This window comes from Furipterus horrens, unplaced genomic scaffold, assembly GCF_987537825.1.
Source record: "Furipterus horrens unplaced genomic scaffold, mFurHor1.1.pri manual_scaffold_17, whole genome shotgun sequence".
NCBI lineage: Eukaryota > Metazoa > Chordata > Mammalia > Chiroptera > Furipteridae > Furipterus > Furipterus horrens.
This window is the reverse complement of record NW_028327187.1, coordinates 98,131,488-98,155,076: the sequence shown is the minus strand read 5'-3', so window position 1 is coordinate 98,155,076 and position 23,589 is coordinate 98,131,488. Positions and strand designations below refer to the sequence as shown.

Below are 23,589 nucleotides of genomic sequence, written 5' to 3'. Positions count from 1 at the left end.
ACTTGGAGGCGGTGGGGGGAAGCAATGGACCGGATAGACAACAACCTAAATTAAATATGCATCAGATATTTTCTTTGACTTCTTTCCATCACCTTAAATTTTCCAATGTTTTATTAAAGCTAATGGGATCCATAAATAATTACAAATAAGGTTGGGTGAGAATTAAATTAGTATATATACCCATAGCATATACCATGACCTGGAATCCTAGTTCTAGGCGTTGGACTAAGAAAGTGAGTACATAAGTGGGTACCTACAGTCCATATATCTAACTTAGAACAGAACACATACACTACATAATTATTTGGTATTATTGATAGTATACGAGGTCTGTCCGGAGAAAGCCCAACCACTGTTAATATAATGAGAATTGTTTGTGTGACATCAATGTAACCTGGCAACCAAAGAGAGTAGACTGGAATGCACATGTGTGAACAATGACGACTTCACTGTGCTAGTCAGTGGAGGCGATAGATGCCATTGAGTGAGTATGTGTATTGTGTGGCCATCACATTCAAAATGACTGAGTGAGTAGAGCAATGAAATCTCCATCAGATTTTACATTAAGCTTGAACATTCCTCCACAGAACTATTCAGATGATTCAGAAGGTGGCAGCTCTGGGCACCTGGTAATTGGCAGCTTCATCTTGACAATGTGCCCACTCATGCATCACATTTTGTGCAGAGATTTTTGGCGAAACGTCAAATCACCCAGGTAACTTAGCACCCCTACAGCCTAGATTTGAGGCCCTGTAACTTCTGGCTTTTCCCAAAACTAAAATCACCTTTGAAAGGGAAGAGATTTCAGATCATTGATGAGATTCATGAAAATACAATGGGGCAGCTGATGGCAATTGGGAAAACTGGGTGAGGTCCCAAGGTGCCTACTTTGAAGGGGACTGAGGTGTCATGTCCTATGTACAATGTTTCTTGTGTGTTCTACCATCGTCAATAAGTGTCTCTATTTTTCACATTACATGGCTGGATACCTTCTGGACAGACTTCACATGTGTGCAGCTACATGTGTATAAACATATATACATAGAAATATATGTATTTATTTACATATATATGATATATAATTATATTCCATATACTATTTGCAACTTTTCTTTTAACTAGACATATAGAAGGGTTATCTTTAAAATGTGGCAATAAATATACCTTTACAGCATCAATTTTAAATGTTTCATGATATTGTACTATGTATATCTACCATAAATTTTACCAACCCCATAGTGATGGGTAGGTTGGTCTTATAAATTAGAAAGGCCCTATATGACGAGACTAAAGCTAACATCATATTCAACTCTAAGAACAGAAACAACACAAGAATGCGCATTCCCACCACTTTTATAGAATTAAAATTCCTAGCCAGAGCAATTAGGTAGGGAAAAGAAATAAAAAGCATCAAAATTGAACAGGAAGAAGTAAAATTGCAACTATTTGTAGACGGCATGATTATATATATATAATCCTGAAGACTCCACAAAAAACTGTTAGCACTAATAAATTCAGTAAAGTTGCAGGATGCAAAATCAATATAAAAAGTCTGTTGCATTCCTATATGCCAATAATTAACAAGCAGAAACAGAAATTAAGAATACAATTTTTTTTGCAATCACATCAGAAAGAATAGAATACCTAAAAATAAATTTAACCAAGGAAGGGCAAGACCTGCACACTGAAAACGATAAGAAACTGATGAAAGAAATTAAAGAAGACACACAAATAAATGAAAAACTATTACATGTTCATGGATTGGAAAATTAATACTGTTAAAATGTCCACACTACCCAAAACTATCAACAGTAATCCCTATCAAAATTCCAATGGCATTGTTCACAGAAATAGAACAAATAATTGTAAAATTTGTATGGACCTATAAACTTTCACTCTTAAAAAAAGTTTCAGTTATTTCTTATTTACATCATTGCACCCATCAGATTATTACCCTTACATAAATTTCTACAGGTATGAATATAGGTTCAGATTTTACATATTTAAATTTTTCTGACTTATTTAAAAATTATGCCCTAGAGCAGCGGTTCTCAACCTGTGGGTCGTGACCCCTTTGGGGGTTGAACGACCTTTCACAGGGGTCGCCTAAGACCATCGGAAAACACATATATAACTACATATTGTTTTTGTGATTAATCACTATGCTTTAATTATGTTCCATTTGTAACAATGAAAATACATCCTGCATATCAGATATTTACATTATGATTCATAACAGTGGCAAAATTAGTTATGAAGTAGCAACGAAAATAATTTTATGGTTGGGGGTCACCACAATATGAGGAACTGTATTAAAGGGTCACAGCATTAGGAAGGTTGAGAAACACTGCTCTAAAAGATTATAACTTAACAACAGCGCCGGCAGCTGGCTTTTCCCATCTGCAACAGAGATAGCTCCACAAGTGCAGCCATGGGAGATTTTCTTTTTTAAAAGTGGAGTCGATTTCTGCAAAATAAGGATGTCTGAAAATTTTTAGTTACTGCATGTTCAGTGTATTTTATGGGGCATGGTGGGTTTATAAAGGTGGAAAGAATTATTGGATGGAACTGAGCTAATCTATTTGTATAACTTTCTTGAAAAAGGTCAGATGGCTTATTTGCAATCATTAATATAGCGTTTGGATTGCCTCATGTAGACTGGATGTAGTGTATCTTGTTTCGCTTAATTTTTGGTCCTATAAACGGTCTTAATGCCAAACATTTACTTAAATATATTTCCCCCAAATAAAACAAATCTTTGATGAAGCATGATGTCATAAGGATGTGAGTTGCAATTATAATTCATCTTCTTACTTAACTGTGTGATACAAATGTTTATCCCTTAGCTCACCTGTGTGGTAGAGTCATGCTTATCCTGTTATTGTTGCCATGTAGCAAATCACCTCAAAATTTAAGAGGTCACACAGGTACTAGTCATTTTTGTCATTATGTCATGATTCTGGGGGCTGACTGGGCACAGGGCTTCTCATGCAGCTACAGTGTGACTGTAGCTGAAGTAGCAGTCATCCCAAAGGCTTTGTCATGCCACACGTCTGATGGCTAATGTTGGAGCTTCAGCTGGGGCAGGTGTCTGGAACACCTACATGTGGCCTCTCCATGTAATTTGTGGTCAAAACGCTGCCTGGGTTCCAAGAGCAAGCGACCCAAAGAGGACCAAGCAGAAACTGTACTGCACTTTGTGGCTTAGTCTTGAACGTCACATAGTGTCATTTGCTCCGTGGCCATATTCTAAGGCAGGGAGCATGAACCCACCTCTTGATGGAGAAGGGTCATTGTTACATTGTAATAAGAGTATGTAGATACCTCATTGTATCTATCTTGAAAAATGAAATCTACCACAATTTACAAGATAGTGATCAATTGAGAAAAGTAGCTAGTGTGGTGCCTAACAGGTGTTCAGTAATGAGTACTGTATTTATTGGAGACTATGCTTGATTTAAGTAAGCTTTTACAGATCTTCAGATACCCAGGCTCTTGATTGACTAAGAAGTTGTGAGTGCCTTTGCCCATAAGTGCCATAGAGTAAGTTCTGCAACGTTGATCAATTGCTTCCCAACCCACATGAAATTTCAAATGTGTATTTAATGTGAACAATATTAAGTAGATGAAGTACTCTCCATCCTGTTCATTTTATTTATGCAAAAACTGAAGCCCAGAGATATTATACCATTTAACTAAGGTCACAGAATAGGAATGCCAGGGATACGGGACCTGATATCCTGAAGTTTGATACATATGATTCCTATCCTAGGGTTGTAAATATTGTGAGTAAATTCACCATATTTTACCATTTTCTGTAGAATAACCTCTAGTTGCTACGATCTTTAAGTGATTTGCTTTCCTGTTTTGCATTGATTTTATTGTTCATTATAATCTGTTTTCAGAAAACATTTTAATATTCTAATAATTATTTCTTCATTAAAGTTATTGACCCCACTTTTAATGAAACCATACTCAAAGTGCAGTAGCCTCAAAATTAAGATGGATAATAACCTTGACTGGTAACTTATTTTATATGGGTATATTTCTTAAAATGCATAATTAGCAGATACCCCCATATAATAATTCCTGCTACAGAATTCTATCAGAATGCATCCTTACATATTAGTTCATAGTCTTTGCCAAAGAGTAATAGTAGTGCAAAAGTGGAATAATGCTAAGTTATTCAATGAAAACTTCTTACGAAGCTCACAGAGCAACAAAGATAAATGTGTGGTAAATATGTGGTAAGTCCTATATAATCAGGTCTCAAGTCTAGTGGCAGATGTTCTATTTTAACTCAAACTCTACTCCCATAAGCTCATAAAAAAAAGATGCAATTCTTTTGAAGGGCTATTGCATTTAGTAGTAATTAATTTAGAGTTATTGTGAAACCAACATGCATGCCATTTATGCTTATATGAAATATTTTGGGAAATGGTGAACTTAAAATAAGAATGCAGACATCTTTCTTTTTTTAACTAGGAAAATGTTATAAATTAAATCATTGGGGAAAAAAACTACCTTTGAAAGAATTAATGATAGTGACAGTCTTTTCTGTGACTCCTTATTTCCAGGTCATCTGTCTGCTGATTCAGTCACAGAAAGTCATGTTCCTTTTTTACCTATATCAAATCCCAATTTGGAAGATTAGCATTTTAAATAATTATTTCCATTAGTTTAGTTATTCATGGTGCAATGATGCCTATGATGAGAGCTATATATAACAATAGGACTACTTCACAATAAAACTTACTTACAGTGAACATTTATAAAAATGTTTATTAGGTTTCCCTGGGATCTCTGGTTCAATTAAAATCTTAGCGCATTTTATCTTCATTATAACATGTCCCAAGGAAATTTTTGGCTGGAAGATTAGCATTATAAAAAGAGGACTTTAATTAGAAGTTTCTATATTGTGGGTCAGATTGCTAAATCCAGCAGCAATTATCTGCTTCATGAGATATGTAGTTCTCTTTCTGAAACATTAAAATTTACTTTATAATACCTCAAAAAGCCATTTCAGGCAGAATTTTGGATCATTAATGGAATTAGAAATAAGATGTGCCCTGGATTCTTCTCCTTGTATTTCATCATTTAGATTTCATGTGAGCCAGGCGATTAAAGGCTTTTTACCTATTTGGTACCTCAAATAGTTCAGGAACAAGTATGCCAGAAGCACTGCAGTATTACCATTCATTTACTAATTGCTCATTGCCCACTTGATCCTAGAAGCCAGGAATGACTGTGAAAGAAAGTATTTATTAAGCTCTTAAAAATCTTACTATTTCTATTGCTTCATATTCTCTGATTATAGTAATTATTTATTGAGTGGGTAAAGGTATTTAGTAAGGCAATTCTAGTTGTTTCATGTATTGGTTAGAATTTATAAATGAAACATCATAAGGAAAGTAAAAAGTAAAATAATGAACTAAATTTTTCTTTATTTTTTTGCTGCTGTGTTTTCTGAAATTTGTATTTTAAACTTTTCATGCACTTTACTGTCTAGTCTCAAAATGTGATATTTCAATAAACAATGTCTCCATTATGTGAATGAAATTTTAAATGTATTTATTTTTTTAGAAAGAGGGGAAAGGACAGAGAACGAGAGGGAGAGAAACATGTGAGAGAGAAACATAGATCAGTTGCCTCTCCCATGCCTCCAGCCAGGGACATGACCCACAACCCAGGCATGTGCCCTGACTGGGAATCGAAGCAGCGACCTTTCAATCAACAGGCCGGCACTCAATCTTCTGAGCCACATCAGCCAGGGCTATGTGAATGAAATTTTAAAAGAAAATAGCCTATATCTGTGTCTCACTAATATATAAATTACAAGTCAAATTATTTAATGAGTTTTAATTATATGCAATCTGTCTTCTCTTTCAAAGCTGATGTCTTGGGTTACTTTATTCGTCTTAAATAATGCTTTTCCTCTGGTCATTTTATACTAATTTCTTGCCAAGTAAATTAATCAGGCTATATAATACAACTTTTCACTGAAGGTGATTTTACTGGGATGAGGGTGGTGGGATGAAGCAATATATATGGGACTGCATCAGAAGGTTTCTGTAAAGCCTACACTCCCTTTTAAAGGTGGCTAGTGATGAGGCATTGTTTGTCATCTATTATAATTGCAATGTCATTGTTAAGCTGGATGTAAACAAAATATTCTTTAAGAAATGTTAAAGTACCAGAATAAGCAGACACAGAAAGAGACAACCCTTAAAGTGACTATTTTTCTCAATGTGCATGTAGGCCTTCTTGTGTACCTCGAGCATTTAATATCTAGCCATGCACATTGCTTACCGGAAGGATAGTATTGGAAAGTAGAATAATAACAGATGAAAAATTTAATTTTGTGGACATTACCTTTTTTATTTTTATTTTTATTTTTTGGTAATCAGCTACTGCATGTTTTATTTGAGATCTTGTATTTTGGATGGGTTTTCTGCTCTAGCGGTACATGCACTAAACCAAACATTTTCCTTCTTTCATATGTGCATGTTAATTAGCAGTGTGAGTGGTATTTCCTACCATTCTTAATTCCCATTATTTTTTGATATGTTTGTATAAAATGAAATTTAAAGTTCACTTGTGATTGTATATGAACCACAGTAGAGTCCATTTATTAATTAAAACAACCTTTTTCATAGTTAAAAGAAAGTTAAAAGTCAAATAATGAACTAGGAAATTATTTGTTACATTTATATCATACAAAATTTTAGTAGTCTTCATATATAAATAAATCAGTAAATTAATAAGAAAAAACAAAATACCCCAGTAGGAAAATTAAGAACATGAAATAGAAAATGACAAAAGAAAAAAGTCAGTATATCATTAAGTATATAAAATGACATTCCACCTAATGTATACCACTAGTAATGGATAATATACAATATAAAACAATGAAGTCACTTTTTACTTAGCAGATAGGATGTTGGAAGGGTGATAATACCCAGAATTTTCTGGAATATAAGGAAAGAAAATGTATCATGAGTCATGAAAGGGCTTAGGACAGAATAAACTGATGTCTATCTAGAGCAGTGGTTCTCAACCTCCTTAATGCCATGACCCTTTAATACAGTTCCTCATGTTGTGGTGACCCCCAACCATAAAATTATTTTCGTTGCTACTTCATAACTAATTTTGCTACTGTTATGAATCGTAATGTAAATATCTGATATGCAGGATGTATTTTCATTGTTACAAATGGAACATAATTAAAGCATAGTGATGAATCACAAAAACAATATGTAACTATATATGTGTTTTTCGATGGTCTTAGGTGACCCCTGTGAAAGGATCGTTTGACCCCCAAAGGGGTCGTGACCCACAGGTTGAGATCCGCTGTTTTAGAGAAACTCCAAGTATCTCTGCCAAAGGTCAAAATGGAATCTTATTCTACATGTTTGGATTTTTGGTTATTTTAAAGTTATCATAATTTATAAACATAATAAAATGCAGGAAAAGTTGGCCTGCATTATTGCAGATGTTTTTCCACCCTTCAACACTTATTTAGTGCCTGCTGTGTACGAAGCAGAGTAAAGGCTTTTTACATACACATGCATTAATTATTTTAGCCACCATGTGAAGCAGAAGTTGTCTCCAGTTTAGAAATGAGAAAACTGAGTCATAAAGAGAAAATGGTATGTTCAAATCTAACAGAGAGTTACTAAAATAGTAAGGTTGGAGTTTGAACTCAATTAGCTTCCCCCTGTCCACCAGTGCTCAGCTTAAGAGAAGGCTCAACTGGTACCCTCAGCTACAGAATGTTCTTTTAACTTAACATTCCTATTATTTTTTAAATACCAGCCCTTGTGTTTAAAACAATTTATAGCCATTTTCAATTTTATTTTTAAAACATTTTGGTTTCTTATCTATAAATTAAGCTTCGTAAAAGCTGGTAGCATTTTCATCTTGCCCACTGAAAGACCTTAAGGAACTGGAAGAGCTCTAGTATACAGCCTGCACTCAATATATACTCATTGGACAAGTGAGTAAAACTGACATCCCTAATTTTAGAATGTCTGACTCAAAAATACGACTCTCAATAGAAGAATAGTGTGTACTTGACATTGAAAAATTCTAAAATGCTTCAGACAATGTTACTTAGCCAGGGTTTCTCTTCCCCTTTTTCCATTTTATAGATAATATATTGAAGGGTAAGAGTATGTTTTTTCAAAGTAGTCCTATTACCTATATATTTTCTAACACTCCTTCCAGTTTCAAAGCTCTTGTTTGGAAGTCTTCAGTGTACCCATCTTTGGAGCTGAGCACAAACCTGACAATTCTGTTCCAAGGAATCTTGTTTAATCCCTTCCGAAGGTAGAAAGGCTTCCACAAAGCAGCTTAGTTGGGACTTTTCATCTAAGGAATGCTCCCCACTGGCTGGCTTTGCCCCCTCTGCCAATTTTTCTGTACAATCTGCATTCAGTCTGAGGGGTAAGTTGTGTTGGGAGGGGTTGATGGCAGACAGTGAAGAATCTCCTCTTCCCCTATCTCCTGCCCACACAGAAAGACTGGGCCTAAAACCACCTACAAGTGTTTTTTTCCCCCCTGCTTTTGAAGGAAGCATAGCTATATTCCACCTTCATGGTTCCAAGATTATTTCTAGCAACATTAAAGTGAGAAAGTGCATCCTTTCCTTAGAATCCTTTATCCAGTATATTAGCTGAGGAAGTTGTCAAACCCTACACAGTTTATCATTCAAAAGTTTATTTATAAATCAGTTTATAAGTCAGGGTATACCTTCTCATAGGAGAACTGATAAAAATTCCGACAAGACTCTCTCAGATCAGACCACAACATTTCATTTAACTGCTGATGCATTTAAAGCAGTCATCATGATACTGGCATCAGTTTTTAAGAACCTGCAATGTACCTACACCACAAAATGTTCTTTCTATGGTTCATCTTACTTAATCATCTTAGCAGTACTATGAGTTAGATATAGCCACCGTAACACACATGAAGAAACTGACACCCAGAAAGGGTAAGAAACTAGGGCCACATAGTTAGAAAGTGTCGGAATGTCCACCTAAGTCTCTCTGATGCCAGATTTTGGGGTCTCTCCTCCTTGCTCAACTGGGACCTTCCTTCTCAAGGCCTGGTGCTTCTCTCAGGAAATGTGGTTTCCTTTGGGGGGGTTCAAAAATGAATGTTTCCCTGCTTCTGGGTATCAAGTGCATTTCTCAGTTTATCTCAACTATCTCCTGGGTAATGGTGAAATTTCTGGCTTAAGATACTAATTCCGCGAAGCACTGGGAGAGTTTAAATAACTGTTGGCTGCCTATGCAACATCTATTTTCTTCTCTACTTCCTACCAGCATCTTATGTGATTCAGGAATCACCCTGTCCCATTCGGCTCTGTGATTCAATGATGGCTGGCTTTTGACTGGCTTCCCCTTATTGGCTTAGGTGTGACAATGTGACATGATCCTAGCCAATCAAATGGAAGCAGAAACATGCTAGGGAGCTTCTAGGAAGTGCTTCCCCTTCCTTAAAAGAGGCATGCATTTAATTATAATAAACAGGCATTAATCAACATATGGTTCAACAACTGAGTAGCTTCTGGGAAAAAGATTAAAGTGTTCTCAACTTTGCAACTTGCACAGCTTGAGTAAGATCAAAGTTTAAAAACAGAACTAGAAGAAGCCATGGCAGGATCTCTTCAAAGCCCCCTTTCAGTAGCAGAGCCCTTTATAATTATAACCTCCCTCCCCTACCAACAACAACAAAATAAGCCATAAAGTAAAAGATTAAAGAATTGCCAACAACATAAAATAATGCTTTAAGTAGAGAAAAATACTGCAAACAAATTAATAAAACAAGTCACAAACCACGAAAGTTATTTTTATCCCATGTCACAAATACATGTGTAATGCATTTTATATATAAACAATTCCTGCAAACTGATAAGATACTAAGCTAATTGATTTTAAAAATGGGAACCATATGAAAATTTTCCAGAAAAAGAAATCCTACTAATTCTTAGGCACACGTCGAAATGCTCACTCTCTTTAACAACAAGAAAAATTGCAAATATACACATATACACACACTCACATACACAAAGTGGCAAAGGTAAGAAGGCTATTTTACTTCAATTGACTTTTTATCCTTTTTATTTTTAAATCACACCCATGTATATCTTTTTTTTTTTTTTGTGGCATAAAAAGAAAACTTATTTATTTAGGAAAATGGGAATATAGTTTTTTTTATAACATTGAAAAGACCTATAATTCCATTGTTGAAATAATCACTATTAAAAACATGTGTATATTTCTAAATTAGGCCATATTAAAAATATATAAATTTTAGTATTAAAGTCTGGATATAGGTGTGAAGATAATAAAAAGTGAACCAAAATGTACATACCATGTTGTATCATGTTTCCTTCAATTAGATGGGATAATGAACATTTTCTGTGTTCAGGTATATTTACCTACAATATTATTCAATGGTTATAAGTAGGACATTGAATGTATACACCCTAATTTATTTAACCACAAATCCTCTTATTGGTCATTTAGAGATTCTTTATGTTTATCTACTATAAAGAATTTTGTGCTGTACATTCTATATCTAAATATTTGGCTATATCCTTAATTTATTTAGGATAATTTTGGTTTTCTTTTTTTTTTTTCAGATTTAATGTGTTTTATTGATTAAAATATTACATTTGTGCCAATTTCCCTTCCCTCTGCTCCCCTCCACCCGGTGGCCCCCCTCCCTCCAGTTGTCCCCCCCTTTTAGATTATGTCCATTAGTTGTGCATACAGTTCCTCCCAACCTCTCTCCGTCTATTCCATTCCCTCCTACCATGATCCCCAATTCCTATATCATCTCCCTCCCTCTCCCCACTCCCCCTCCCTGTTGACCTCCCCCCAATATGCTTCCCGTACCCACAGTTCCTTTTCCACTCTCGTTGCCTGTTTAGTTTGCCTTTGTTTCATCTCCCTAGCTTCTGTTTTTTAAACCAGTCCCTTTAACATCTCATATAACAGTGGTTTGGATCTAATGAACTCTTTCAGTTTTATTTTGTCCTGGAAACACTTTCTCTGTCCTTCTATTCTGAATGACAATTTCGCTGGATAGAGTATTCGTGGTTGTAGGTTTTGGATTTTCATTACTTTGAATATTTCTTGCCAGTCCCTTCTTGCCTGTAGGGTCTCTCTTGAGAAGTCAGCTGATAGTCTAATTGGGACCCCTTTGTACATAATTCTTTTCTTCTCTCTTGCTGCTTTTAGGATTCTCTCTTTATCTTTAATTTTTGACATTTTGATTATAATGTGTCTTGGAGTGGTTCTCCCTGGGTCCAGTCTCTTGGGAACTCTCCTTGCTTCCTGGACCTGCAAGTCTATTCCCTTCCCCAAGTCTGGGAAGTTCTCCTTTATTATATTTTCACTCAATTTTTCAAGTTCTAGTTCATCTTCCTCACTCTCTGGCAAACCAATGATTCTTATGTTGGGCCTTTTATAGCTGTCCCAGAGGTTTCTGATCCTCTCATTGTTGCTTCCCATTTCCTCTCGCTGCATTGGTTGACTGCTTGTTCCTTCTCCACATTCCAGTTTGTTGAAATGAACTCTGGATTTTTTTTCCTCACCATCTGTCTCATATGTAGTTTTGTTCCTTTCGTTATGAATGTTTTTCGCTTCTTTCTTATCTTTTTCCTGCTCTTTTGTGAATTCTGTAAGCCACCTGATAACAATGGCCCAGAACTGAGCCTCTGACAGGTTTCTTATCTGTTCATCTGTCAGGTTCTCTATCTGTTGCCTGGTGAGTTGTGTCACCGGTATTTCTATAGTTGTCTGCCTCATTTTGACAGATGCGTTTTGTTTTCTTGGACCGGCTGTCGGGGGCAGTGCCTGTGTACGCGTCACAATTCAGCGACTGGTGCCTGTCCGCGACCTATTTCGCAGCCCTGTGGCGCTTTCTTTGGGGGCGAGGGTCCAAGATGGATTCACACAGTTATTCAGCTGGGAGACCAGGATCCGTCCTCCCGCCCCCCTGGGCCTCACTGTTCAAGGCGATGCGGTGGCCGCTCTCCCCAGCGCTGGGGTCGCGCACCGCCAGGGGCTTGCGCAGCCGGGACTCCTCACCGCCCGCTGCTCCGGGTGCGACCGCAAACAGCACTGCCCTCTTTAACTCTTACCTGCCCAAATGGCACCGCTGGTTTATAACTTCATATGTTGGACTTCCGTGTAGTTTTATTTTCTGGAATTTCTAGTTATCCTTTGTTTTCAAGTAGTTGTATTCCTCTCTAGTTGTAGAGGGAGACCTAGCGTGTCCGTCTAAGCCTCCATCTTGGCCGGAAGTTACACCCATGTATATCTTATAGTAAAAATGTTACATAAAAATTTACATAGACACACACACACATATATATATATATATATATATATATCGAGTCGGCAGCCGTCCGTCTCGAGAGACGATGGTGTAGCTTCTTAAGAGTCTATCTGCACCGCCGAGAATGGCTGTGCAGTCCGACTCGGGAGTGACACGGTATCTGTCTCCTCCCGTGTTGAATCGACATCTTGTGATGACGCTGGAGTGTCCTCTCCAGTGAAGCTGAAGCTACAGAGCCTGGGCAGGGTGATATGGAGGGTCTGCTGTTGCCCATGCAGCAGACCCCCCCTCTCTTCGCAGCTGAAGGGTCCAAGGGAAAGACGGAGTCAATACAGCTTGGGTTCAGGTGCGCCGCAGGAGTTGCCGGTGTTGACTACAACGTCAAACCGCCTTAGGGACTCCGGCTCCGGATTTTCTGTCGGGGTTTACTCCCTTAGCCTTTCCCCTGAAGAGGTATGCCGCAAGGCAGCGGAGGTTTTTTGGAGTCAGAGTTTTCCTTCTCTGATGTGCCCTGACTGGAAGATCGAACCAGCGACACTTAGCTCGCAGGCCGACGCTCAATCCACTGAGCCAAACCAGCCAGGGCATATATATATATAACTCTTGATGAGACTGCTTCCTTCCATTTATCATTCATCTCCCGAAACACACCATTTAATGTAAGGCTGGATGTTATTATGGCAAATCATTGTGCAGCTGTGACAGGGTGTGCACGTGGGCCTGTATGTGTGAAAGGGGAAAAGAGCGAGAGGCCAAGGGAAGAAGAAGGAAGCGAGCTGACTGAATGGCATAACTTAAAGGCTTGTTATAAGGTACAATGCAGAGGTCAGAGGAAGTGTATAAAGGAGAGTCATAAATAAGACTGACAGGGTTTGCCAGAGCAGAGGTCTTGAAATCCAGGCCTACGGACAGAAAGGAAGGTTTGCTAGAAATAATCCATAGTGGCCATGGGTAGATACTAAGAAACAATTATGTATGAGGGAGTTCGGGGAGAAGGCACCACACATGGCTGGATGGTTTAAACCTGGGAGAGAATAAAGATCAGAAGAGACCCCTGGCCCCATGGGCAAAGATAAGGTCAGTTATAGACTGAACTCGAGGTTATGGTAACACATCTGAGTGTGGGAACTAGTAGTCGTTATGTAGATGAAACTGAACCACCACTTCAGGGGCAGAGCGAGGCACTAAGAAGCACATATTTTGTTTGAATAGACACAAACAATTAGGGCATGAGCATACTTTGTAAGAGGGGTGCTTCCTCTCCATTTCTGCCAGTTTGTGAATATCTAAATGCTGTTTCTAGTTCTATACTGTTAGCCACTACCTCTCTGTCCAACCCCAAGCATTATATTTGTCATCCAAAATATTTCAAGATAAATCTGTTTTTCTTAACTCCAACTTTAATTATTTTGAAGAGACCTATAGTATGGTTTTCCTGTTTTCCCTCTTTGTTATTACCAGAGCCCATTTTACTACTTGATATAATTATTACTTTTGTGATGTTTTATAGTTTTTTATAACACAGTGGATGCTTCTCTATAGTGTATCTGCATGCTTAATATTTGGTATCTCTATTTAAAATGTTCAACTGCTTATTTCACAAATGCATAAATAATATTTACCTATCCGGTGGCAGGTATACACCCTGGAGGTTAACAATGTAAGGGACAAAGAAACTGGTGCCTCTCAAACCAGAGTAGGAAATAATTAGCACCAAAGGACAAATGTAATTAAATCTTGAAGTAGGGGGTCTCTGAGTCTGAGTCAACAGTATTAGCATACCTACAAGTCAGGAAGTGGCATTTCCGCAGCTCAGTCCGCAAATGCCTCTGAGATCAAAGGGGGCAGATATTCATCACCAAACACTGGGAAATGGGAAAATGTAGCTAGACAGCTCACCAAACAATTTAGGAAATTACTACCGTCAGTTAATCTAGTTAATCTCATTAGATTGTAACTCCAGAGTATCCAAGCATGGAGAAACAGAGGAGGAAGGGGAAGTGGTGGTGGTGGTGGGGGGTGCTACTCCCGTTATTATAAAACCAGCTTGCTTTCCTGTTTGGGTGTGCATACCTTTGCTGTGCACCCAGCTCTGCAGACCTGTGAATAAACAAAGCCTCATCTACTGCTGAAGTCCTATATCCCAGTGTTTTTATTGAGAGCATTTTCACAACAAAGATTCTCTTGTATCCTTAGAAAATTACAAGAGCATAAGCCAAGTACGGGTAACTTTCCAAAGCCTGGTTCCTTTATTTTGAATGGTTAGATTATAGAAGACATGGTTTGAGGCTCCAAATGTTTATTAAAGGTATGTCGACCCTGTGCCCTAAGCTGTACAAGGAACTCAAGAGATCAATAAGGCCTTACAAGCAGAAATAAAGGCATGTCCTTGTTTGCTTGTTTCTTTTTCTGCTACACTGATTCCAGGATAAGGGTGGTTCCACAAGTCTCTGGAAGAAGGAAGAGGCTCATGAGCAATCAGCCAAGGAGTAAAGGGACAGCTTGGTACTTGGGGGCAGCAGGGAAAAGCCATGTGATAACCAGTCTTACTGTTAGCATACTAGTAATGGATGCCTTCCTCAAATTTGCATCCTGTGGTGTCAGACAGTTATAAGAAGAACAGCCCTGACTGGGCAGCTCAGTTCGTTAGAGCATCATTCCAATACACCAAGGTTGCGGGTTCGATCTCCAGTCAGAGCACATACAAGAATCAACCAAGGAATGCGTATATATAAGTGGAGCAACAGATCAATGTGTCTGTCTGTCTGTCTGTCTCCCGCCTCTTCTAAAATCAATAAAGACAAATTTTAAAAAAAGAAGAAGAAAAACAGTCCCCCAAAGATGTACAGGTCCTAATCCCTGGCACCTGTGAATATCTCATATTACATGACAATGACATGACAAATTAAGGTTGCAAATAGAATGAAGTTTGCTAATCAGCTCACCTTAAAATAGGTACATTTCCTACATTATCCATGTGCTCCCAGTGTAACCAGAAGTCCAATGTTACTTGACCTAATCAGCAACATTTAATGCTGTTAAACACTCCTCTTCCTGAAACACTGCCTTTTACCAGTTTCTAAAATACTACACCCTCCTCCATTCTCTCCTTTCTGGTCATCCATTTTATCCCTTCTGCTGATCGCTTCTCATCTCTGAGTCTTGGGATCTCTTATCTAACTGTACTTTTCTCCTAGGTAGTCTCATTCAGGTCAATAAATTTAAATCCCATCTATGTTGCTGATGACTTCCAAATTACTTATCTTCAACTCGAATGTTAGAAACCCCAGGTTTATGTATATGAAATCCTCATAAGTATCTCAACATTAGCGTGTTCAGAAGTGAGCTCCTAACTTACTCCCAAACGTGCTCCACCCACAGCCTGCCCTGTCTTAATAGTTGGAGACTCACATTCTTGCAACCGCTCAAGCCAAAACCCTTGTACTGCAATAGTGATCCTTGGGTCTTCGAAGTTTTTCATCATTCACGCCTCATGCGCCATGTGGGACAGGACCTGGGTGAATGGTGGCCTCGGTTCTGCTGCCAGTATGCCATCCCAGAGATCAGGAAACACAAAGGTTCACCAACCAGATTAATATGCTCAAATCCCATCATATCATTTATTGTATAATTTCACTTGTATGTGAGATACAAAACAAAAAGTGACAAACAAAACTAACAAACAAACATACTCACAGATACAGACAATAGAATAGTAGTTACCAGAGGGGCAAGGGGTGGGGGGGGTAGAAGAAGGTAAAGGGGCCAAATATATGGTGAGAAAAGGAGACTAGACTCTGGGTGGTGGGCACACAATAGAGTATATAGATGTCATATTATAAAGACGTTACACCTGAAACTTACCTCATGTTATTATTAATCAATGTTGCCCCAACTAATTTTTAAAAATAAATCAATCATTTTAAATCACACGGCAAGATGCAAGGTGAAACAGATGTGAAGGTAACACTGTCAGGATAATGACAGTCAGAAGGATCACACTACAGTATTTAAATCTCGGGTTATACAATGTTCCTACGTTTTGCCGTACCAGGCTTCCCTGCTGATGTAGGTAGAACCAGAGGTAATATCTGAGCAGGGGCCCAATAGCCAGAAGGTGTACGATGCTACCACGCACATTTGCTCTACTGGAGGGGACAAGGACACTGCACCTATGGCTGAAGCTCATCAGTTAGTCTACTGAACTGCTATGGAATTTATTTGCATTTTTTATGCAGAGCACCTAGGAGACCATAATGATGCCACAGTATCATTATGGGGTGGCTAATTCAGGAATGATGTAACGATCAGCCCAGAGGCAATACAATCATACCCTATGATTCGGTCTTTTCTTCTCTTTCTATTCATAAATAACACTCATGTGTATTCCATTACTTATTCTATCTATTTTTAATATGTGTAGTATGTTAAGTTCTGATCTATACTTAGCATACATTTTGACCTCTGCCAACGTCTCACAGGCTATTTGCTTCCTCATCAGCTAAATTTAGCTCATGGGTTTCATGTATATTTCATAAACTACTAGTTTACTTATGATTTATGCTTAATGCCACCTAGAAGTTTCATCTATCTATCCTCTTTGGACTTTTAAAACACAATTAAATATTGACAGAACAGATTGATACATGTCAGAGGGAAGGGGTTGGGGGCTGAGTGAAAAGAACGAAGGGATTAAGCAAAGAATAAAACACTCATGGACACAGACAACAGTTTGGAATTGGCAGAGGGAAGAGGGGCTGGGGGCAGGCAGAAGATGGTAGAGGTGGAATAAATAGTGATGGAAGGAGACTTGACTTGGAGTGGTAAACACACAGTACAGTATACAGATGATGTAGAATTATACAGTTGAAACCTATATAATTTTATTAATCAAGGTCACCCAATAAATTCAATTAAAAATTTAAAAACACAATTATTCTCAAAGAATACAGCAAACACATTTCACATTGCATTAGCAAATCCTGTAGGTTGTCCAAAGTGTATCCAGAATTCAGCCACTATGCACCATGCTCATTGATAGAACCATTATGAAAAACAGTATGGAGATTCCTCAAAAACTAAAAAACAGAACTACCAACCTTGGCCAGGTGGTTCAGTTGGTTGGAGCATCACTCTGTACCTCTGTACACCAAAAGGTTGCAGGTACAATCCCGTCAGAGGGGAGGCAGCCAATAGGTGTTTCTCACGTTAATGGATCTCTCTCTCTCTCTCTCTCTCTCTCTCTCTCTCTCATCAATGAGCATATCCTCGGATGAGGATTGAAAGAGAAAAAGAACTACCATATGATCTAGTGCAATCCTACTTCTAGGTAGATATGCAGAAGAAATTATAACAGTACCTCAAAGAACCGTCTGCACTCCCATGTTCACTGCAGCATTTCACAGTAGCCATGATATAGAAACAATCTAAATGTCCACCAATGGATGAATGGGTAAACAAAACATTCAAACATATGACGGAACATTTTTCAGCCTTTGAAAATGGAGAGTCTGCCACTTGTGATAACATGGCTGAACCTGGAGGACAACACTATGCTAAGTGAAATAAGCCAGATACAGAAAGGCAAAGGTAAATATTACAAGATTCATTACATGTGGAATCTTAAATTTAAAAAACAAACAAACTCAGCCACAGAGAGTAAACCATAAAATGGTGGTCTCTCCAGAGGCTGCAGGGAATGCATCACGGAGAATCACTGTTTAACTGACACAGGGTTTCCATTTTGCAAGATGAAAAGAATTCTGGAGGCGGGTGATGGTGACGACTGTACTGGTTTGTGAACATACCTAAGACCGCTGAACAGTACACTTATAATGGTTCAGACAGTAAATCCGATGCAATGTGTACTTTACCACAACACAAAATTGAGAAGAAGAAAAAAAAGAGAGAGAAACAATCCCAGTCCAACCACCCGTTACATTTTGCCTGGATTGCTGAGCCCTAATGAGCTTCCTTGCGTCCATCCTTGTTCCCTTTAGTCTATTGGCCACATGGCAGCCATGTTGAAATAACAGGAGTTTAAGTCATTCCTCCAATTGCTTTCCATCTCACTGGTAATAAAAACCTAAGTCAGCTCCATTCCTTTCAAGACCCGACATCATCTGGCTAACTACTACAGCTGAGACACCCCAGCACTGTGCCCCTCACCCATAACTTATCATGAACAGTCCAAGCACCCCCACAACTCAAGAGCTTTGGCACTATCTGTCTTATTCCTCATGGGTTTGTCTTCCCCTAGATACCCAAACCTATTTGCAGTCTTTACTCAAAATTTACCTTCTGAGTCAGTCCTTCTCTGACAACTCCAACTGATATTTTAACTTCTCTCTGCATATTCCATTTTCCATTCTTTTTTTTTCCTTTTAGTACAAAATTTTACTTTACTTAATGCATATTACTTACATATTCATTGAAGAGTTATTTTACTTATCTACATTATTAACCTTGTACATATTATGACTCTCCCATGAGTATACACCCTCCATTAGGGCAAGCATTGCTTTGTATGTTTGTTTATTGATATAATACTTTGTCCTATAATAATGCCTGGCACATAGTAGGTGAAATATCAAATGATTCCAAAAATGAATCTGACTCCATGCATGAGTAATCCTATATATAAGAATCATAGTAGAGAAATGTCAGTGTTAGTATAAGGAGCATGAGCTTGGAGTTAGATGAATCTGAACTTGAATTCAAGCTCTGCCACTTACTGGTTAGCCCTTGAAATTTGGATTAAATTGGCCAACTTGAAAAGGAGACAGAAGCCACTCTAGGGTGAGAGAACCATAAAAGTGAAGGCAGGAAATTGCTTGGCCCTTATTGAGGAGAACACGTGATTTAATTTGGGTGGAGTAAAGAAAACATGAGATAGGCTAGTTTGAAATACTTGTGAAAGTATAAATTGTTAATAGATCATGGAGCTTCCTAGTGAAATTTAGGAGAGTAGACCTGTTATGAAGGCAAAAGGAAGTGAAGAAAGTTTTGAGAATGATATTATTAAAGCGGTTAACAAAAAAATGTAATCTGATTCACAGGAGGCTAAGCTAAAGATAGTGGTATCGATTGCAAAGCTATTTCTGTCAACCAGAAGACATGTGTTAAGGGCCCGAATCAGAGGGCATGTGTGAATATTGAGGAGACATAACAGAGAAATGTTATGAAGAAAGAATCGACTCTACATGTCCCATTGTTGAATACCAGATCAATATAGAGACAAAAGAGCATGTCACAATTTAAGTCTCAATGGCTGCTGAGTAATATTCCCATTTACATAACAAGAAAGGAAAAGAAAGAGGTTTGTGAACAATGAAACAAAACTCACTTCTGGACAAACTAGGTTTGAGAAATCAGTGCACATCAAGGTCTAGATACATATCAAAGAGTTGGAAAAGTGGCTGTAACTCCAGATACATTGCAAATGGGAAAAGCAGACATAATGATCATCTGCATATAGCTTGAAGCCATGAGATTAAATCCGAGAAAGGGCTAGATTTGGGAAGAGATACAGAACAGTCAGGGATGAACAAGAAGCTGATGAGACTAAAGGCTTTGAGAACAGTTTCAATGATGGTAGAACGCCTGAGAGCCGAAAAGACGGCAGTTGATCTAATGACTCAGTGTGATTACTTTCTGAATAAATGAATGAAAGAGTAAAGCATGGACTACAGAAGGTGCTCAAGTAAAAGAGTCAGGATAAAATGGAGCGGTGTGACAGAGAGAGAGAGTGCATGCACACGGGTGTGAGCACCTACAGCAAAAACTGGACAGGGTGAGGTTCTAGGAGAGACAGGGGAATTGAAGGTGAAAAACAGATTGGGGATTTTCAATGTGAATTTCAGGAGGAGAATAAGATGCATGATCAAAGCCATACAAATCAAAATTAAGTATGACTATAAAAAGGATATCCTCCATCCAAGAATGGATGGCAGTTAAGTAATGCAATGAGGGGAAAGCAGGGGTTGGTTCACACCAGATGGTATCTCTTCTTGGTAAATTATTGGAAAAACTCATTTATAGGCACGGATCCCGAGGCAGGTCAGATGGTTTCACCTCAGCAGGTTCACACAAACTTCAATGAGTATAAGTCAGATTTTCCAAGTTTTGGTCAAATGGGAATAATGGATGTTTCTAAGATATTGGGAATTTTTAAGATAATTAATGAATTTTATGTTTTCCAGAGGAGACAGTCACCTGCATGGTTATCTTCCCTATTATGAAAACTTCACCCTTCCCTGTGAACCAGCAAATAAACACTGGAATGGAATCCTCTAAAGGAATCCAATTTGAGCTGTCTTAAGTTCTTTTGAAGGAGATCAGATACAACCTGCAGGGGACTGTACAGGCTCAAGACCCTCTGAGAAATTTTAAAACGTTTTTTCTTAGTAAATAATTAAGACATAAACTTAATTAAACCTATGTGTAACATTATCTTCTGACGTACTACCTCTAGAACCAAGCCAAAAATATCATTCCCCATTCATTGGAATCATGCCTTTTCTAAAACGAAACATTAGGTTTATTTCAACAGCTTATATTAAATAAAACAGAGAAGTGAATCTGTTCTATATTTTATGCTATATTATATATTTGTAATTTTTAGATAAAGATAAAGTGAAAAAAATCGAGTCGAGCAAAATTAAGTTCATTTATAATTACTTCATTAAGGAGTCATGGAGTCATACCTGAGCAATGCCTTAATGAGGTGGTAATGAGGTAAAAACATGCTGCCAGAACAGGCACTGGAGCAAACCTTCCGGAAAAGGCCGCTCAATAAAGGAATAATAAGGGCAGAAAATTTTATTTCTTTGTCTTGGCTTATGCTCCTTTATTTTAGGATATGCCCAGTTATTCTTTAAGTCTTGGAGGTTTCAATGGGAAGATGGCACTAACAAGAGTCTAGAGAGTCAGGGAGAGTAAGGAGGGTAAGAGGAAAGGGAAGGAAAAGCAAAAGGGGAGGATGTCCATGCACTTAAAATGGGTATAAAATAGTACCTCCCACCTCTATGAGGATAATAAGGATTCTATTAGTTCATATAATGTGGACACAACTCATATAGTAAACAGTAATGTGTGACAGAATTATGTTTATTTACTTATAGTGAGAAAGCATATTAAGTTTCTTGTTCAACTGTATACAATTAGCTTTGTGAAAACGTGGGTGGGAATTTTTAATAGAAGATAAGGTGGAGTCACCTGAATTTTCTCACTCAGTCTCCTCTGTTTTAGCTTTGCAAGGCAGTAAGCAGCCAAGGACAGAGGGCATAGCGAAGCCTTCAAATGCTTCCCTGGGGGAATCTTTCAGTGTTAAGAATGTTCAGTCTCGTGCATCAATTAACTGCGCCAAAGAAATCACTGAATAAATTCAACCACTATCTTGAAAAAAATCAATGAGTCTCTAAAAATGTATACTTTTTCACCAAGAGGAGCAGGTCTGTAATTTCTAAATTCCCATTCATAGTGTGGTTTTGATAAAAGTCACGTCCTTAAGAACTTCTCAAATTGCTCTACTCAGCAAAATAAACAAAGTTTTCTTAAAGAGAAATTCTAGCAAATCTAGCAATTCCAGCACATTTCATTTTCATCCTCTAACATATACAAGGCTATAATTTCTTGTATTTTTAGGTTTCCTGCAATATTGCAATGGTGGAAAACTCCACTGAGAAGACTCCTTGTGTGGAAAGTATTAAATAGTACATAGAATATGACTCGGTTGCAGTGTGATTTTTTTGCATAAATATTACCGAGCTTACTATATAAGTTTAAATGAGCCAACTTAAGAGATCATGTGAAGAAGGTTGCAATTAGGCTTTTAAAATAGAATATGAAAGCATTTTTATAGAATGAAAATATAATAAAGGCATCTATATAGAGTATGCATTTCCTTAACACATATCTTGAAAATATCCCCAGATACTTTAACTAGTAAATTTCACCCATTTTCCCAATTTTTTCCAAAGTTACATGTATAAACCTTCAATGAGCTTAATGATTGTTTATAACCATCGGTAGCCTTTGTAAAAGAGAGCCTTACAGGTAATTCCATAATGAAAGTACAAACCACTACTATGAGAATACACATTCATGAATAATCGATATATGTTAAATCTACAGCATTTCCTAAAATGTATGTCTAATTACCATGTTGTACACTGGAAACTAATATAATATTGTATGTCAAGTGTAATTGAAAATTTAAAAAAATAATATATTATAAATAAAGTAAAAAAAAAAAAAATCTAGAGAAGTTGTCCTGTGAGTATCTACTACAACTGGGAACAGTGAATCAGCTGTTCATGGAGGAGGGAAAAGGTACTGCTAAATTCAAACAAACAGAAGCCACGTTAGGTTTTCTTGGATGAAAAAACTCTTTGGTTTGTAGAACAGAGAGGAAAGGGTGACAGACCTGTGAGGGAACTGGGCTCCGTGTGGCTTCAGAGGTGGTGACGTAAGCAGCCTGTGTGTAGGCATAGCTCTTGAACCGAGGCTTCGGGGAAGAAGGAGTTCGTTCATAGCCCTGTGCCAGACTGACAGTGATCTGCAGAAAGGGAGTGGGAGAGGGGAGCAGAGAGCAGGAGGGGATAGCATGAGTAACCCTGAAAAGACTGCTTTACAAGACACTAGAAAAACCGTCGTTAAATGGAAACAGTGCAATGAGACGCTTCATGGTAAACACATACAAAGTGCTATTAGAAATAGGTATGCTCAATGTCATGTTGGAGGGCAGGTAATGAGGGAAGATAGGAGGGTGGGACTGAACCATAAGGATTCCATACTGACAGAACTCGAGCACGAATGCGGAACGGTGTTCTTCAATCTGGCAAAAACAGGCCTCCAAAAGCAATTATCTCTGAACCCAAAGCAAACAGCACCAGAATTCATCAGGTGACTACCCTGGAAAGGACTGAAGTGTTCATAAACTAAATATAGAACTAGCTCAGTAGGGTGAGAAAATTAGGCCTAAGCGCTTTCCACGCCTTCAGCAGAAATTTAGCTAACAGCTTTTTAATCATTGTTTGTGTCAGAAAAATACAAGAAAACACCCCAAATAGCCACTGCTGGGAGCTAGGACAAGCCATGTAATGGAAGAATTCCACAAGATTCTGTACAATAATGCAATAAAAATCTTTCTAATATGTAATCTCCATTTAATTTTTACTTAAAATATTGAAACTAATTAATCTGAGCAAAAATGTTACCTTGAGCAATCAAAAT

The 23,589-nt window shown here is 37.8% G+C and overlaps 1 protein-coding gene across 1 annotated transcript in view; it reads right to left on the bottom strand.

The window, feature by feature from the left end:
• DMD (dystrophin) overlaps positions 1 to 23,589 on the bottom strand; it is a 1,939,482-nt gene that overhangs the window by 1,447,651 nt on the left and 468,242 nt on the right. Inside the window, exon 9 of the mRNA XM_090265340.1 lies at positions 22,781 to 22,912. Within this exon, the coding sequence (XP_090121466.1) occupies positions 22,781 to 22,912 (132 nt within the window). The remainder of the gene's footprint in view (positions 1 to 22,780; positions 22,913 to 23,589) is intronic.